The sequence below is a fragment of the Telmatherina bonti genome, assembly GCF_933228915.1.
Source record: "Telmatherina bonti genome assembly, chromosome: 15".
Classification (NCBI taxonomy): Eukaryota; Metazoa; Chordata; class Actinopteri; order Atheriniformes; family Telmatherinidae; genus Telmatherina; species Telmatherina bonti.
In genome coordinates this window covers 26,311,158-26,329,642 of record NC_136613.1, presented here as the reverse complement: position 1 = coordinate 26,329,642, position 18,485 = coordinate 26,311,158, and the positions used below count along the sequence as shown (strand labels likewise).

At 38.1% G+C, this 18,485-nt stretch overlaps 1 protein-coding gene across 1 annotated transcript in view; it reads right to left on the bottom strand.

Moving 5' to 3' along the window:
• Positions 1 to 17,704, bottom strand: part of stxbp5l (syntaxin binding protein 5L) — a gene marked incomplete at its 5' end in the record, with an annotated part of 175,901 nt that extends 158,197 nt beyond the window's left edge. The window contains one exon of the mRNA XM_079253891.1: positions 17,537 to 17,704. Within this exon, the coding sequence (XP_079110017.1) occupies positions 17,537 to 17,704 (168 nt within the window). The remainder of the gene's footprint in view (positions 1 to 17,536) is intronic.
• Positions 17,705 to 18,485: the final 781 nt, after the last annotated feature.

Sequence of the window (18,485 nt, the reverse complement as noted above, 5' to 3'; positions counted from 1 at the left end):
GACATGACCTGCAGTTCATGTTATTTATCCATCCTCTCACACTTACAGTGAGAACATGCATGCATCCTGCAAGGATCTTAAGAAACACATTGTGTTCTGCAGGACCAATTTGTTTCCAATTTCGAAATAGTTCAAATTGATACTTCTTACTGTCAAAAAAATGTGCAAGTTTAACAAGACATTTTAAGCTCATGTGTGGAGTGAGTGATAGCAAGAGTGGTTGTTATTGATCTGTTTGACCTGCTCAAGACACCTGGGATTTTTTTAAGATTGGTAATAGAGATCAGCAGGTCTTCCGATGTAGACAGCAACTCTACAATCTTGAATAAGATAAAGGTGTACAAAAAAAACCTAATTAATGTAACAGAACATTAGGGCTCATGCTTTGGTTATAGATTCAACATCTCACACTGTCCAGACAATACCTTCGAAAGTAAGCACGTTGCTATGGTTCGAAGTATTTTAAGCAAGCTGAATCTGTCTTTGAACAAAATGTGTTTGCAAATTGATAAATGAAAATAACTAATTAACAATTATTCTGATCAATGAAGCGCATTCAGAACTGTCAGCCCAGCTGTTATGCAGCCAGATGCAAACATTGATGGCAAAACGTCATTAATCGATTCACTGTATCTACCCTGCAATCCTTCACATGACGTAAGTCAGCTTCTCTGACAACCTCATATACAGATACAAATAAGCAATACAGTGAGATAAGCAGCAGAAAAATTGCCCAGCTTTGAATGTGCTTGGCTAAATCTACATACACAATAATATCACAATGTTGGCATTGCACGCAGGCCAAGATAGAAATGGGGAAGACTCTAGTGGCGAAAGGTGATGAAGTTTATGAAGAAAGGGCAGTGACAAGTAGAGAATAACACATTGTCAGTGTTGCACTGGCTGTAGAGGGGAGCAAAACAAAACAAAAATGGCTGAATGTTGGTGTGTAAGTGTAATTGTGTACAAGAGGTCACAGCAGTAATTGTACACTTTTTCTTGTAAAATCCTAACAACTTAAACTGTCACCTTGTACGGCACTCAAAATGCACTAGATGAGGATTTGCTTGTATAAATTTAGCAGTAACAAGGCTCAGGTTGTTTTGGCTAATGAGATTCTAACTATAGATGTTCATTATGAGGTAATTCTTAACTACAACAAATACACAGTTTTGGCCTGCAAAATAGTTTGTTTTTGTTTTTTTTCTAGTTCATTAAAATGTTCCCTGGCAGATTGTTTATCCTCCTGAAATTGGCTGTTGACCTGCTCTGGGTGCTGATGTGGCCTGCCTTCACAGCTACAACTACATTGCTGCACCAAACATTTTTGAGTGCCTTCTTTGCATAACTCAGCCTGTCTATCTTACATTTGGTATTGTTGACCTCAAGCTACTGTCAGAACTGATTTGATTCTCAGAAGATACCTCAAATTCATGGGTGATGTTTAACATTTCTGTGATGAAAAATGGAACAATACCTCTACTCCCATCAGGGCAGAGATTTGCGTTATTTCCTCCCAGTGGTGCAGAAAAGTAGTCTGTCAGATAATTTATGAATGATTTTTTGAACTAAGATAATTGCAAGGCAGGCAGGGTTAAATGCAAGTCAAACTTTCAAGACACATACAGTAGGTAGACATTAACCGTTTTTGCACAGTAAGTTTGCTGAAGTAGTCGCTTTACTTAGACTGACAGCTACAGTGCACATGGCTGCTGTGTTTCCTGTGTATTGTTAGGATGTTAATTGGAATGTTTTATTGCTGTGACAAAAATTTAGAAAATTACACTTTTTAATTTTCTCCTTTTTCATAAAGAGGAAAAAGCATTTTGGAAAAATATTTTTTTATGTTGTTTCAGTTTTTTCAGTTTCTCTTGGGCAGGTCCAAATTCTTTGATTATGTCTCTTGTTTCCAGAATGTTAATAAACATTTCCATGTTATTGCTAAATTAAATCAAAGATAGCCATGCAAAAACATTGGTAGGCTCAGGTAACACAAGAGCTCCTAATAAAATGATGCTTTCATCTCAATATGATTCATTTAGTTTACTTTCACAATCTTTCAAGTTTATAATAACATTTTACCCATAATATTTCTATAATCCTTTTAAATGAGTTTTCCAATAACTTTGTATCCATTATGATGCAATAAACTCACTTGTAATTCTAGTGATTATTCTAATTGCAATATTTTGCTGCTGTTTACAGAGTTGGATCCGTTGCTTCTAATCCCATTTCCTAAAAACAGGTGTTTTTGGAGTGACACATTATTAATACACTCCATATATTTGTGTTTACTTTTGTATTTATTGCATTATTTAAGTATATTTAAGTATAAGTTTAAAGAGTTTTATTTACTAGATTGAACATTCAAATTAGAACAAACATATTTTGAAATGTGGCTGATATTGTCAAGGTTTGTGGAGCTGTGTGGACCCAAATGCAGGACGGAGAGGCAGGAGGCAGACCAAATGCAGGAAAAAGGTTTTTAAACTAAACTTAACAAAAAATCAGGACAGAGACAAAACAGGCAACTACAGATGAGCTAACACAACACAATGATTGAGCAAGTGGGAAAAGAAACTCATTCATTCACTAGAATTGTGCTGTTATTACATAGCAGCAAGTGTGAATGCGATAATGCGTAATTACTGATGTACAATGCAAAATAGCTAAGGATGTTACTGAAGTTTGTGAAAAACCTGTACATTTTCAAGTGGTGAAAACTAAGATGAATTTGTCATGGATGGCATGATGTGATAGTTTTAGGGTGATCTAGTGGCAATTTAAGGGAGCACTTTTAATTTTTTGAACTGCTCATAGAGCATTGGTGCAGCTTATTGAAATTATGGTGTGGAATTGTAATTTTTTATTATGATATGATTGTTTTAGGTGTGTAGAAAGCACAGCATAATTTTATTATCACCACCGTTGTACGGTAAATGAACCACCTTATACATAAAGAATCTCTGGATGTGCTTCCTTCTGACAGAGGACACTGCAGCATCCCATGCCAGCAGCTAGCAGACATGCAGTATTTTTTCCAATCTGATAAAGTATTACAAATAAATCGAAAGAATGAAAAAGTGAAGTAATAAAAATGTACAGAGAAGAATGCTTTCATAAAGATTAAAAAGAGAAAGGAGGTGGGAAGTTGTATTGAGCAGACATATTAGGCATATTGTGGAATTTGAACCTGTGACTTCCAAAGCCATAGTCCTGTCCCATTACCACTAGGCCACCTCCTATAACATGTATTTACGAATGGGAAAAGATACAAATCTTCTACTGGGAAGAGGATTCATTCTATATTAGTGCATGTGGAGATATCGTAGAAAAAAAAAAGAAAATTTGAATATAATGCAAAGGAGAACTAAAGACAGTTAAATTATTTGCAGAAATAATCATCATCATCATCTAATCTAATGAACGTCATCTAATCATAGAATTATTATGTTTGAATGTTGCATCAACCATTTGCCACACACTATTTAACTTGAGCTACTACAGAGACAGATCTGTTGATCAACAGAAAAGCGCCATAGACTGAAGAGCACGCAGTTTCATTTGATTTCTGGTCTTGGAGAGCCATCTAGTGGTTATATAAGGGAACACTTTTCAATTGTAGGAAGGAGCCAAAGTGTTGCAAAAAAGACAACTAAGTCAGACCATGATGTACCAGATACTGAGAAAAGGTCTTGGCTGCAGCCTGGAGAATGAGGCGGGGCTGGATATTGGGCAAGGTTGGACATCTAACCTGCCTCCTTCAACGTTTTGATTGGATTAATCCTAAACATATTGCTAACCCTAACCATTCCCATTCGGCATCCAACTCTGCCCATTTGACATCCAACTATGCCCACTGGACCTCCAAGCCCACCCAATATCCCACCCTGCCCCATTCTACAAGCTGCAGCCAGGGGTTATTGGATACTGAAGGTGGTAAGTTGCTACAGCATATTAGGTAAAAGAGCTACAAATTTTTAAGTGTTGCAAACTACGAATTTCTTAAGAATTGGCAGCAGGTATGATGTCACAACAGTTGTAGGGCAGATCTACGATCAAGGCTTAAACACTCCCCTCTGGCCCACAGTCTTACTTAACCTCCAGGCCACTAACATTCAGATAAAAAAAATTTACCACAGAATATTTGATTTTTTTTTTAAATTGTCTTCATTTTTCACCTTGAGTGAAACACTCTTGGTTTTGCAAATATTATCCACATTGGTTTGGAACTATGAAGACTTTGTCTTACTTATGCAGTTTTTCAGACTTTGCTCAATGCAGCACAGGTGCAGGCGATAAAGTAAACAAAGACACGTGCAGTGCTCTGTATGGCCTTTCTTTTTTTTAAATAATTTGCAAAAAGACTTAGCTGACACCAGCTATGCTCATTTAGATAGTAATAAACAGACACTGCTGGTTGAAGAACTCAGCTGGGAGCAATCATCTAACTTGACATAGTGTGAATGGAAGCAGCTTCAAAAAAAAAAAAAAAAGTGGAGTTCCACCATGAATTTATAGATAACTTGCTGGTTTCAAAGCAGCACAGATGAGAGTTAGAGGTAGGATCATCTCTATTTGTACATGGTTGTTGTGAGACCCTGCCACAGAGGCACAAGCTGAAAGTAGTCAATGTTATATGGCTGCAATGTCCCGGATACTGGAAACTGGTGCAAACAGCAAGAGAATCCACAAGGCATGCTGGGAAGCTACACCCATCAATCCCTAACAGGCTACCACTGAACTGACTTGACTTCTTCCTTAAATTGCAAATTGCAAAATCTTTGCTGATACTAATTATGCTGATGTTTACAACAGTAACAAACGGATTCTGCTGCAGCTCCCAGCTGGGAGCAATTAGCGCAACCATGCAACTTCAATATAACAGAAATACCACCATGAATTTATGGGAAACTTGCTGGTTTCAATGCAGCCCAGACAAACATATGTAAGAACTTCTCCATGTGTACATGAATGTCATGAGACACTTCCACAAAGGTACAAATAGAAGGTTTTCAGTATTAACAGGGCTGCCATGTACTGGACACTGGTGCAGAGCTCTGAACCCTGCTGAAGCCCTTTGCAGCTTGTGATGCAAAAACTGACCATTGGCAGAGCTTTGAAGACTTGTCATCCAATCACAAGTTTTTGTTTTTTTTTTATAAAATGTTAAATATCTATAAAAAAAATAAAAAAAAATTAAAAAAAACACACACACACACTACAAAAGTTTGCAATGACAAAAGTCAGAGCATAATTCTCCTGAATGTACTAAAGAGAATATTATTTGGATGGCTGAATTGGCACAAACGGTTGAAGAGGAGTTAAGTGCCAAAAGATCTCCAGTGGTGCTTTAGATCTGAGTTACTTGTGGCTAAACAAAGTGTTGAATTCTTAAAGTCTCTGACCAGCCTGTTGCACAGGAGGACCACAAACTGTGTTTATTGGGTCCCAGCTCCCAGTTGCTGGCTATCTACCAGATGCAAAATAAATACAGGGAAACAGAACACGACACAGGTGTATTGAATGAACTAATTGAGTCCAGGTGAACTTAATGAGTGGGAAGGCAAAACAGGAAACATGACGTGAGGGAACTTAACAAGGAAAACTATTAAATAAAACCAGAAACCGGAACTAAAGGGACAAAACAAACACAACATCATGCCATAAGTTTTTGTCTTTGGTCTAAAACCTTTCAAATATGATGCTGCTTTTATTGAAACCTTACAGCCCCTGTTAACCACATATAATGTAACATGCATTATTTTATCTTTAATTGCTGATAAAAAAAATTTTTAGTAAGAATTTTAGAAAAGTAAAAAGTCTTAGTTTGTAATGAGGTATTGAGTTTTTTTTTTTTTTTTTTTTTTTTGAGTCCTAGGATGACATCAGCTGTTCCTCTTATGGTCATATTATCTTTTTAAAGGCAATATTAACTTTTTAAATTGAATAAAATAATTCATTAACGACAATGCAATGAGCAACACTACTAAACTTTAGCAGCGTTTCACTCTTTGGCATCCTGTAATTCTACATGTTTCTTGCATCCTGTCTCTTCTCTCAACTCTACAAGTCAGTCCAATGTTGACTTATCACCTTCCCTCAAAGTTTTGATTTCTTTTCTTTTCTTTTCAGGACTATCATGCATGAATGTCAGTATGCCATCAAATAAATTTGAATAACAGTTGTATGGTCAGAAACTTACATAGTCTTCCTTAAAATAAGGATTTACAAGAACCGTACATCATCTCATTACTGTCTTTGGTTTCTTCATTTTTGCATTTTCTTTTTGTTTGTATAGTTGATGAAGAAATCCTCAGCTTCATGTGTGTTATTCAGCGATGGAATACAGACTTTTTGGCTTTTTGCATATCCAGCACTTGGAATTTGTGTTGTGAAAATCTTACAAAGTTTTTTGTAGAGGCATTTTAGTAGATATTTTAATCTTGATCAAGTTCTGTGATTTTAAAAAGTACAACACTGCAAAGTGCGATCAAAACCAAGAGGGGAGGAACGTGCATTGCTGAAATACTTAATGTTCTTGAAACACGAGTAGATGACTATGACACACCTGAGTAGCATGTGAATGTTGCCATGACAATACTGTGTGCAAATCCACAAGGGTAAATTAACCTTGAATTACATAACTGGCCTCTGTCTGTTGAAACACCCTGCACATCATCTTTAAGATCAAATCAGTGAAGTCAAAGCAGGAAAAGGCCTTCAATAGCTTGAAGGACAAATGTAAAAACCAGCATCACGTTTTTGTTATGAAGCTGAGTTTGAATGAACCCTGCTGGAAAAACTGGATATTAATTTAGCAATTACTAGGAGCTAAACAGGATGAAACAGGCGTATATGACAATTATAAGAAATGAGAAAATAAATGTGCTTGTGTATGCTCACAATGTCTTCTTGCATTACTGTATGATCTCATTATACACACAAGCTTGCATTTGCATGTGCCATGTGTTGCCTTTGTGCATACAGATTGTTTGCCTGCATCACCCAGGTGTTTCAACACCTGTCCCCCCGGGTTACATGTAAAGATGAGAGACAGCATTGAAGACAGAAGCAGAGTTGTCTATTCCCGTCACAACCAGCCATTCCATCTGACATGACTTTACAGACTTAGAGAGCCCATCAAACAAACACAAGATACACGTGGCTTTCCCCCACCAGCGTTTGAAGGGAGATATTTTGAGGTTGCTCTAAAATTCCTTTGATCTAGTCGGGAGCTGCCCAAAATAAAGAGGAGACATAACAACATGGATAGGAGAGGAGACATGTGGGAGGAGGAGTGGAAGAGGAGATAAGGGATGTCTGAGTGTGGGAAACAAGAGTTGAGAAATACAAAACCCAGCTTGATGCCAATCACTTCATAAAAGTGGATCGCCTTTGTTTTCCAGACATGGCTCAATATTGGTTGTGTATTTTGGATTTATAAAGATAGATACTGGTTGGTTCATGACCTGGGCACTTTTCTTTGTTTTTGAGTAAAAATTTGACACACACAAACATTTAAAAAAAAGGTTCCAGGATGGTTTTTGTGTTGTATCTAAAAGAGGAGGTTCACGCCTTACCATAAAAAAAAATTTAAAAAAAACTTATTTTCCTGCAGTGTGTAATTTTAATATGAATGGAAAAACCCCAGCTACAAACCCTTCTAAAGTTTCACAGTACGCTGCAGCAGGCAGGCCTGCTTAACATTTGATATTAAACACTATCCTTGGGTTCATTCTGTATTTTGCCAGGAACAAAGCAATTCAAGGCATACAGAGTGTGATCCCGGCTCATCCTGAAAGTGAAATGATGAAAGAACTTTCATTCATCACTGAGACCGAAGCTGATCTAATCAGCACCTCTGCTGTACTGCATGATACAGACTCACACACAGCAGCCCACAAATGTGCACAGGGTGAGAATGCAGTGTGTGAGAAGTCGGAAAACAAATGAATGATTCTCTCTCTGCTGACTGTGGTGAGCTTGTTTCTATCAGAGCTGCAGATCAGCTGCAGATCAGCAGCAGCTCTTGCTGCGTGCAACCACATGGAACAGAGGAGTACCACTTGTGTTTTATCTATATGTTTGGATGTCTATCTGTAGATAATTACCATTCTATTGCTTTTTTGCTTTTTCATGTATCGTATGACAGTAGTCTAGAACTTGGTTTTTGTTGTCCCAGTGCCTGTGCCAGTTATGCTGTCATTTGTATCTTCTGTTGAACCATCTTTTTGCTTCTATGTCAGCCTGGGGCAGTGATAAGCATGAAGTCATATAATCATATACTCAATATACACTTTTAGGTGTTTCATTGATCCACATTTGTCATGTGACAATGTTGTTATCTGACACTCACACACTGATTAGGACAAAAAAGACCCCTCATTAACAACAAGGTTAGGGAAGTCCAATTCTTCAACTCTGTTGTGTAACCTTTGTTTGCTTCTCTGTCTGTAGTTATTTTTCAACTTCACTCTCACTTTATGACAGTCAAGACTTAGTAATCCACATTGTGGGCTGTTACGCTACTTGACACACAACCTTTCAAGTCTGGATCATTTAAAGTTACTACATTTGGAACATTTATTTCCACTAATTTTAGGCCATTTTTTATCTTTTTTTTCATTGATAGTCATTTGATTCTGGTTTTCATCTAAAATACTGTGTGTTATTCGAAAAAAAAATCTTGTTTTCTTGTTATTCCCCTATCTGTGGGTTAACAGAAGGTTGGGAACTGCAGTGTCTGTTGTTGAATAACCAATACTTCTAGACAACAAAGCATGTCACCAAAAATGCTTTAACCCTATCAGTTTCTCTAAGTACAGAAACATGTCTGTGACTAGTGACACTTGTACCATAGATGGAAGGATTTACTTGCAGCCATAGCAGCAGATACATCTTCACTATTAAATTAAATTAACCAAAGTTATCATTTTACTATCCCTACATCTCACTCAAAATCTGGTTCTACTTTATGAATACAACACAATCAAGTGATTTTACCTCCTCCAATTATTATTAAATTTAGTGGCAATTTCCTTTTCTCCTGTTGTATTTTATCTGTGCAACTGCATTACTATTATATAAATATAGTTAATGTCCAAGACTTCTTTTTAAATTTTGTAAATCCTTCAAATTTTCTCTAACTTTATCTACAAGTAAATACTGCACTCTTCGATGCAGCAAATATGAGTTCATGCTAAGCGCACATCACTTCACATGAGAGTGTGGGCCTGACAGCTATGAATATAAAATGTAGTTCATGCAGTTGCAAAGCATTGTGTACACTTTTGTGTGTGTGTTTGGGATACATTGTGTCATGCTTTCATGCATCCAGGGTCAGTATGTGGACGCACTTGCTTTAACCTTACAGTCACATCAGTATGGATGTCAGTGTATCAGTCAGGGTATCAGCAACAGAAGACACTGTTGTGGACACAAATATGTCTGTCTGTCCCCTCCTTATATTTAACAGGAACAAAATTTATTTGATAGATAGATGGGTGGATAGAGTTAGATAGATAGATAGATAGATAGATAGACAGACAGACAGACAGACAGACAGACAGACAGACAGACAGACAGACAGACAGACAGACAGACAGACAGACAGACAGACAGACAGACAGATAGATAGATAGATAGATAGATAGATAGATAGATAGATAGATAGATAGATAGATAGATAGGCGAGAACTCCTGATGAGCACCTCTGCAGACCATACCATCCTTTGCAGCGACTTCCTGTCTGAAGCCCTGTAGCTGCCAAACCAGATGGAGATGCGTCTGGTCAGCACGCTCTCTATTGTGCCTCGGTAGAAAGTGGAGAGGATGGAAGGGGACAGCTGTGCTTTTCTTATCTGTTATAGGAAGCGTAAGGGCTGCTGAGCATGTTTGACCAGAGATGACGTCTGTCGCAACAAGTCGACACTATCTGTTATGTGAACCCCCAGAAATTTGGTACCTCTGTTCTCCTCTACACCTCTACTGTTTATAAAGAGTGGTGAATGGCCGAGCTGAATCCCTCTGAAGTTGATGATATTTTCCTTGGTCTTGCTGGTATTCAGGACCAGGACTATGGACCAGGATCATGCATGGTGTAATACAAGCTGATTGAATCTTCCTTCAGCTGAAAATGTCATTATTTTAATAATGGTAATATAGATCAACTTAGTTGTGTTTTTGGCATCTTCCACAGACTTCTCATGAGATATCAAGTAAACTTGAACAAAGTTTGTCATATCATTACAGTCTACTTTCTAAAAATAGCAAACATGTTTCTTATAGAGTATTAATAATCTAAAAGCCAATTAATCGCTGTCTTTTTATTCCCTAAGAATAAGTACTGATATCAATTTGCACTGCAGGGGCTCCTCCAAGTGAAAACAGCCACATTACTGTTATAAAACACAAAGAGATGAACAGTACTGTTCCGAGGGTGATGAAGAGAAGAAACACAGATGAACTGAGGCATTTATGCCAGTTCAGAGAATTGTGTGGAACTTTAGTCTTTTTATTTTTCCAAAGATCATTTAGAAATAGACGTATTTTTTCTGAAGTGCTGCTGTCTAATTGGGCTTGTCCAAACAAGGATTTTTGCCTGTCTTAACAAGCATAACTTCTACAGTAAGTTGGTGAGACAAATCCAGACAGTGCTATTGATGGAGGTTCTGTAACTGTTTTATCAATACTGAGGACTTAGTGGCCAAAATTGAAAAACAGCAAAGAGCGAGGAGACTGGATTTAGCACCAAGTGCAGATATTTTTTCGAATTTTTGCAGCAGGTTGTGTCCACATTTGGTGCCCTGCATGAACATCTTCAACATATATACCTGAATATATAAAAATCTGGCAACATAAGACAGTGTGCTCACAGTGTTTGTGACAGGGTTGATATCTCAAACACGATCTAGATGTGACTCCTTTTTTAGACTATTCCTATAAGAGCAGAGCATTCCAGTACTGATGTATAGATTTAAAGAAAGAAACTGATGTTGGGATTCAGCTTTGTTGTGCCACAGATCAAATGTAATTGTTTTCCCATAATTTAATCTTAGCTTGGCAGTCCTGCACTGTTTATACCAGCTCCCTATTCAAACAACAGAAATGGCAACCATGTATAAAAAAAATTGAACTACTGATCTTTCTCTGCAAGAGGCTACACAGTAAATGTAAAGAAGGTAAATGATGGGAAAACAGCAGCATCCATTAGGGATGCATTTCTTAATAGTTTCTGATTCTTTTATTGTAGTTCTCCTATTTTTAACTGTACTTGAACATTGATGCATTTACTAACATAAAGCAGTTGTGAGTAAGCAAGAAATAAACAATGATGCAGCAACGATGAGCACATTTAGGACAAGGTGAAGCCCTGACAGTTGTCAAAGATGTGTTTTTTTTGTTTTTTGTTTTTTTAATAGTTCTCAGCCCAGGTCACATGAACGCTGGCTGCTTCTCATTATTTAAAACATACAGCCAGAACCGCATTCTCAAGAGGACATGAACTACAATTCAGGCATTGCATGAGATCAGTCTAAATGAGAGCACAGTGATGGAAAACGAAGTGAAACAAAGGTCTGTTTAAAAGCTCACTTGCTTATATTTGCACAGCATGCAGTGAGGCAGGCAGTCTGCTATTGCTAAAGGGACAAAGCGTTTTCAAAGCCCACACAAAATCGAGAGGCGACTCTCATTTGCTGTCTCAAGCACACTTACACACACAGACAGGTCGTAGTATATGACAGCACTTTGCGTTTTCACACAGCAACTCGCAGATGTTTCTCACACATTTCATACTGCAGCTAATTGTCCATGTTATGTGTTTCAAAGGATTCCGAGGGTTTCCGGAAAATATTGAAAAAGCAGATAGCACTTCAACAAGCTGATGACACTTCAAAGTATTGCATTAAGGAATCTGTTAGAATGTGGATTACTAAAACACAAATCCTGTGTTTCACATGTGGTTTAAAGAACATCTCCTCCAGTTATTGCCTTTGCCTCATATGCTCCTCTCAGCCTGACATCAACTCCTCCTTAATTGATCCCACAATGTGGCTTCTGACAGGCAGCCGACACATGGTAATGTGAGACTAGCTGGAAGCCAACCCACTGAGTCATCACACCCGTAGAGAGCTTGTGGGGTTGCTAGCGAGGGAGTGAGGTGATGTCATCTTTACAAGCCAACCTATTGTGCTATCAGAGAAAGGAAAGGCTTAAGCTCCCAACCTTTCAACTTTGAATATTATTGTAGTAAATACAAGTGTGAGAAAACCGCAATCCACTGCTAAACATCCACTGAACTACAACCAATTGTTTCAAAGATTTATGCATGCAGGATTCATCCCAGGGAAGTCTGTAAACCTGATGATAGTCTGTAGAAATCTGGTACCAATCCATCAGGATGGATTTAGGGAGCAGAAGTTTCTCTGTGGAAGTGAAAACTTGGATCTGTTCGCAAGATTAAATGTCCCAGTATGCAAACCTTTATATAAGTCATTTAAAGGTTAATTCAATTCATTGGTAGTGAACTGTTAAACACTTAAGGATGAATTTTTTCCCAAGTGCAACCTGTTAAAGTTGCTTTGTGAGCGCCACAACAGCTGGCTGCGAAATACAGCACAAAGCAACTAAACTATTTATTAAGTTAATCATTTTTATATCATAATGGACACAGAGGGGATGTTTTTTTTATTTTTTATGAAGACTATCTTATTTGAATTGCATTTGTGCTGGTGTTATGGGTAATCGTACATCTACTATTGAGATTAATCATTTATTACAAGAGATTAGAATTATGATCCAGGTTAAGATGCCCTGGCAGTGCAGCTTTTAACAAACTCCAGATTCAAATATATAAATAATCTTAAAATCTAAAGTCAGTAATTAATAGTCTAATACTGATCTGCTCTCAGAAATGATCCGCAATTAAAAAAAAAAAAACAGAGAAAATAGTTTGAATCTTATCATATTTTTTTTTTTAACATACAGAGTAAAGAAATGTGTGTTTGGTTGATTATTTCTCTCTTGTTACAATTTTTTTGACAATAAATCCTATACCCTGATGTAAAGAAAAATATTTGCCGGATAAGCAGCAGATTTGAGTTTTTGTATATGAAAAAAATGCTTATTCTGTTGTTGCTGCCACCAAATTCATGCTTGGTGCCATTTAATTGATTCCATGAGTGAAGTCTGAATATGCAAATCAAATAGGCAATTGCTACATTTCACAAAAATAGGTCTCAGTAGCCTGTGAAAGAACCATACACAGCCTCTTCATACTGCTTACAAGCTTGGTCACACATTGCTGTGGGATAACATCTCACTGCAGTATGTGTCGCAAGTCAGCCAATGTGGCTAAGTTGGTCCGTGCCCAAGTATTATCCTTCATTTAAACAATCAAATGTGGCAAAAAAAAGTATTGAGTTAAAACTGGTTAAAACTGTTTGTTTGGATTTAAAATAAATGCTGTTTTAAAACCAAGATATAATCAATACATGTAGAAATAACCACTGAATATACTTTATTCTGTCCGCCAATATTTAAGCCCACATGTTACAGTTTTAGCAGCAGCAACAGTCTTCCCTTTCTATTTTTTAATACCTTTTTGTGTTGCCTCATCCTTAAATAAAAACTTCTCCCTACAACTGAGTAAAATAACTAGCTTTTTGTCAGTGGTTGCCATGGTAAATTCAGGTATGAGGGCTCCATAGATGATGGCTTTTTGGTGTTCTTAACTCTGGGTAACGATACTCAGAGTTGACTGGACCAACTCAAGGCAGCTGATCTGAAACTGAAAACTCAGTGTTGTTCATCTCAGAGTGAGTTAACCCAGAGTTTCTGAATAAACTCAGAGTTTGTTAAATCTCCTTTCTGGAACAGGCCCCTGGTTTCTGTCATGGGAATTGAATCCTATGCAGACCTCTTCTTTGTTGCTTGATTGGCCCTTATGTGTCCTTTTGTAAATAAATATTGGATTCAAACAAATTGAAAATTACTTCATTTTTATTTTATTTAAGTTTTTTAGATGTTTTGTAGATATTTTGTATATTTATGTTTTTTATCTGTCAGAAAAAAATATTTATATTTAGATTTATTTTCCCATCATTTCACTCACCTCTGTGATTAACTGTTTATTCAGAAATCCCAATCATTCATATTCTCCATGGTGAATATGGAAACCATCCCTTTTCATTTATTAGAATTCTACAGGCAGTTCTCCACTTTAGAGAGGTGATGGGGTTAAAGCAGAAGTGACACATGCAATATGAATTAAGTCATTTAGGGAAGACACATCACCAAATGTCATTAAACAAACTATGGTAATCCAAATTGTTTAGAAAAGCTTCGTTTTTTTTTAGATTAAGAAGCAGCTTTTTTTTTTTTTATTATTAATTTACTGACATGGTGCCATGGATAATATCTGACACTCTGGGCTACGTGGTATTTAGGAACATTATGTTTGGATGGTTTGGACACTTTACAAAGCATGGAAACAAAATCAGCTTTAAAACTGAAGAAACATTGTGACATCTGGTGGGAGTTGATAGGGAGGTGATTTTGAGAGGAGTTCAGGATATACCCCTTTTGGTTACACATCATGCATATGCATGTTTATAAACTAAGCATATGGAAATAATGCAAACTGTGTAGTAGAAACAGACTGAGGAAACATTATACATCATTACAGGATAAACAGATCTAGTTACGCCAAATCTTGATCCTTTAATCATCACATGAACCCACATGCTCACTATTATTACCCACTGAGGCCTTCTCTGTATACTGTCTCATTTATACTCAAATTCAGGGGATACAGCCTTCTGAATAACACATCCAATATTTATTTTTGACTGAATATTTGAGTATTTGGATGGTTTTAGGGGGACTGTATGATTGTAGCTGAATTTTTACATTCTCAGACATATAGATAAGAATTGGTTATACTGAAATGTCGCAGCAATAATTAAAAAAAAATACAAGTATTTTGAACACAGGACTTCTTGTGGTTTCCTTTAGACTTATGTCTTAATATCCTAACACATTGATTTGCACTCAGTCCATATGATTGTGTTACAACACTGCAGTTTCAGGTGAATATTTTTCTTTGTTTCCACCTTCTAACTGTAACACAGCAACAACTCATTTAGCTAATTAACATAAACCCATCAATAGATTGACTAAGTTTATCTTTAATCTCTGTGCCTCACATTTCATTCTTTTACACTCTTAGTCTGAGTGAGATTTTACTCAGAGCTTGCTGCATAATCACCCAACAGCATTTGCTCACACAAACTGAGCTAAGCATTGTATGTGCTGTGTATATTAATGCATATAAATACAGTGCAACATAAACGGGGTTATGGCATCTTCCTACACCATAGACAGAATTCACAACTAACTCTGAGAAGTTTTCCAAACACTCCCACACAAACTGCACTGGCTGACAGAATTATATCCCCATTAAAATGTGGAGATCTAAAAATATTTGGGGAAATAAATGGAAGGTTAGTTTTAGTTGTCCACTATGTATCTCTACACTGAGCCTGTTTTGAGAAAAACCAAATGTTATTGTTTGATTTAAAAATTTTAATATCCAATTCCAGTCAAGACAATGAAACATTGATCATCTTTGTTTATTCTAACATATACTTGAATAAAATTCAACCTGAATTTAAATAATTTTTGCTTTCCATCTTTGTGAATGAGGAAAAAAAAAGTCAGAGGAGACTAGAGTTTCATGTTTCACTCATTATTTGGTTCTTAGTGCATCTGTCTGCACACATCTGTCCAATGTCCCACCGGCATGACATAAGGAAGCAGAATCCTTGTTAGATGGCAAGAAAGGATAAGACAGTCTTTTTTTTCCCTGCTGCCTCTCCCCCCTTCCCACCTCTCTCTCTCTCTTCTTTTTTTTTTTTTTTTTGCACATTCATTCTTCAGTGTTCAGTTCATTGAAATACTGACTCATACATATTCCAGAAATGCCTTATAGTTTAGTTTTCTTTTATGCAATTTGTGTTAGAAGCTGAGATTACACACATACAGCTTCTTTGTCTGCATGACAGAGAATATTATTATTCTCTACCTATGTCTGTGGTTCTCACACACCCTTTCTATACACACTCAGAAAGAAAGAGAGAGGACAACATTTGCATTTAACCTGCAACTCTACAGACTCGCACAAAAAAATACAACAGAAACATGCCAGATGTGGGGACATAATTTCACATTTACAGCTTCCTCCTGAGAAGTTCTGTCAACCCAACCAGTACTGAACCAGTCGATGGGAGGAGCAGCTTCCTGCATGGGACCAGGCTATCATGCTGTCCTTTTCTAGCAATTTCTGCTGCTTGCTATAGGGTGCTCTGCAGCATCCTCCTCAGCTTGTGAATCAACCTCCCTCCTTAGTCTCCTCGAGTCCACTCCCTCCCGGACCAGTCTCACTCTGCCCAGTATTTATACAACAGCTCTACAAAACAACCCCCTACACTCTGCCTTCTCAATGAATTATTCACAGCCAGATCCACAATTTACCCCCGTTTCTTTAAGGGTAAAGAATAAACGCTGCGGAATGCATTCAGAAAAAAGGGGCTGCAATGGGAGGCAGTAGCAGCTATAAATACCTCCAGCCCCCCCTCCCTCTCCATTCAGCACCCCTCCCTCTTTCTCTCCCTCCTCCCCAGTGAAAAAAGCGCATCAGCTAGGACAGCACTGCAGGGCCTTTCCGCTGGATTGTTGTGCACTTTCTCTCTCTCTCTCTCTCTCTCTCTCTCTCTCTCTCTCTCTCTCTCTCTCTCTCTCTCTCTCTCTCGTTTTTCACAATGCAAGGCAGGGACACCAGTTATGTCATCGCCCCACCATTCGTGCCCGCTTGCTGATGCAATGAGAATGCTGCTATTCATTGACTTCCCCTGCACGCTGTTTGTAGCACATGTGCGCGAGCTACTGCAGTCTACAGTATGCTGCTGTGGGCATACGCTGAAGCCGTACTGCACATACCAATAAAGTCTGCACACACACACATGCGCGCACACACACACACACACACACACACACACACCGATGTTTACAAGCTTCACCAGCTGCAGAAGCATGTCCGGGAGATCAGGGGTTCATTTATCTGAATGGGGGTAATAGTCATTATTTGTCTTTGAAAATATATCAATAACTTAAAAAAATAAAATAAATTAAACAGAGTGATATGCTTAGGAGACAAAGATCTGGGAGCTCTCTATTGTTTTGTTTGGACTTTATTCTTTGCTTTCAGGAGACTTGAGAACGAGAAACTATTCCTGGTGCTGAACTTTCAAACATAAGGAACACGAGGTCATCAGATGCAACTGCACAACTCTCAATCAATTTAACTTTTACAACCCTGCACTTGTGTCATTATTGCTCAAAATAAGCTCCTGCAGACACTACGGGGACTGTATCAAAACGGATATTGCAAAGCAAAAGCAGAATGTAGGTGCCGCTATTGACTGTTGGATCAGGGAATGTAGGCCTAAAAGGAAACACAACCCTCTCTACCCACCTTACACAACTGAAAGTTTTCTGATATTAGCGTCTCCTGGACATCGATTTCCTTGGGAGTCGGCGCCGCGGTGGGAGTCCCAGCTGCGCTGCCGCACGATGGAGATCCAATAGTCCCTCCCGGGGAGGAGGTGGTCAAACCGTCCAAAACCTTCCGAAACTTTTTCATCTTTTATTGTTCTGTTCTATCTTTTAAGTGATGAGATGGAATGAAAGTGGATAAATATACTTTCTCTGTTTTCCCCTGTGCCCACTTAAGTGCAAAAATCCCAACTCGTTTTGAAAGCTAAAGGCAAACAAAATCGCTTCACTTCACGCAGAAGCAGCAGAGTTAAAGAACAAAAAAGGTGACAAAAAAAAAAGAATAGACCAACTGTCCCTTTTAGGTGCAATTTAAAAAGTCACATCGGCACCTCATCTTGAGCTCTGGCTGTTTACTCCCAAGAAATGAATGCGTCCGATCCACGTTGATCCGAGGATTTCAGCCAACGTTGCAGTTGCAGCTCGTCTATCTCATATCAGAACATGCACCAAAAGCTACTGAAACTACTCAACTTCATCTTCCACCTGCATCCTGAAGTAGCATCCTCTCCTGAGCTTGGCAGAAGAAGCCCACACTTCAACATAGTCCAGGAACGAAGCAGCGATGTTGAAGCAAACACATGGGAAGTGGACGACGAGGGGGAGAAAAAAAAGAAAAGAAGAAAGGGATGAAAAAGAACTTAGAGTGGCTGAATCCACTCTTCCCTCCGACAAAAGCACTTTCAGATCACTGTGGCTGTAAGTAACAGGAGCAGAATGAGGAGCCAACAGAGGCAGAGCTGCAGAGGCAATGCAGTTGAAGGAGGTTGGACTTCTTAGTCAGGCCACAAAACGAGACAACTCAAACCATCCAGAAAAAGGAGGAGGGGGTGAATGAGCGGGAGAGGAGGTGTGCGCGTACGGTGTGA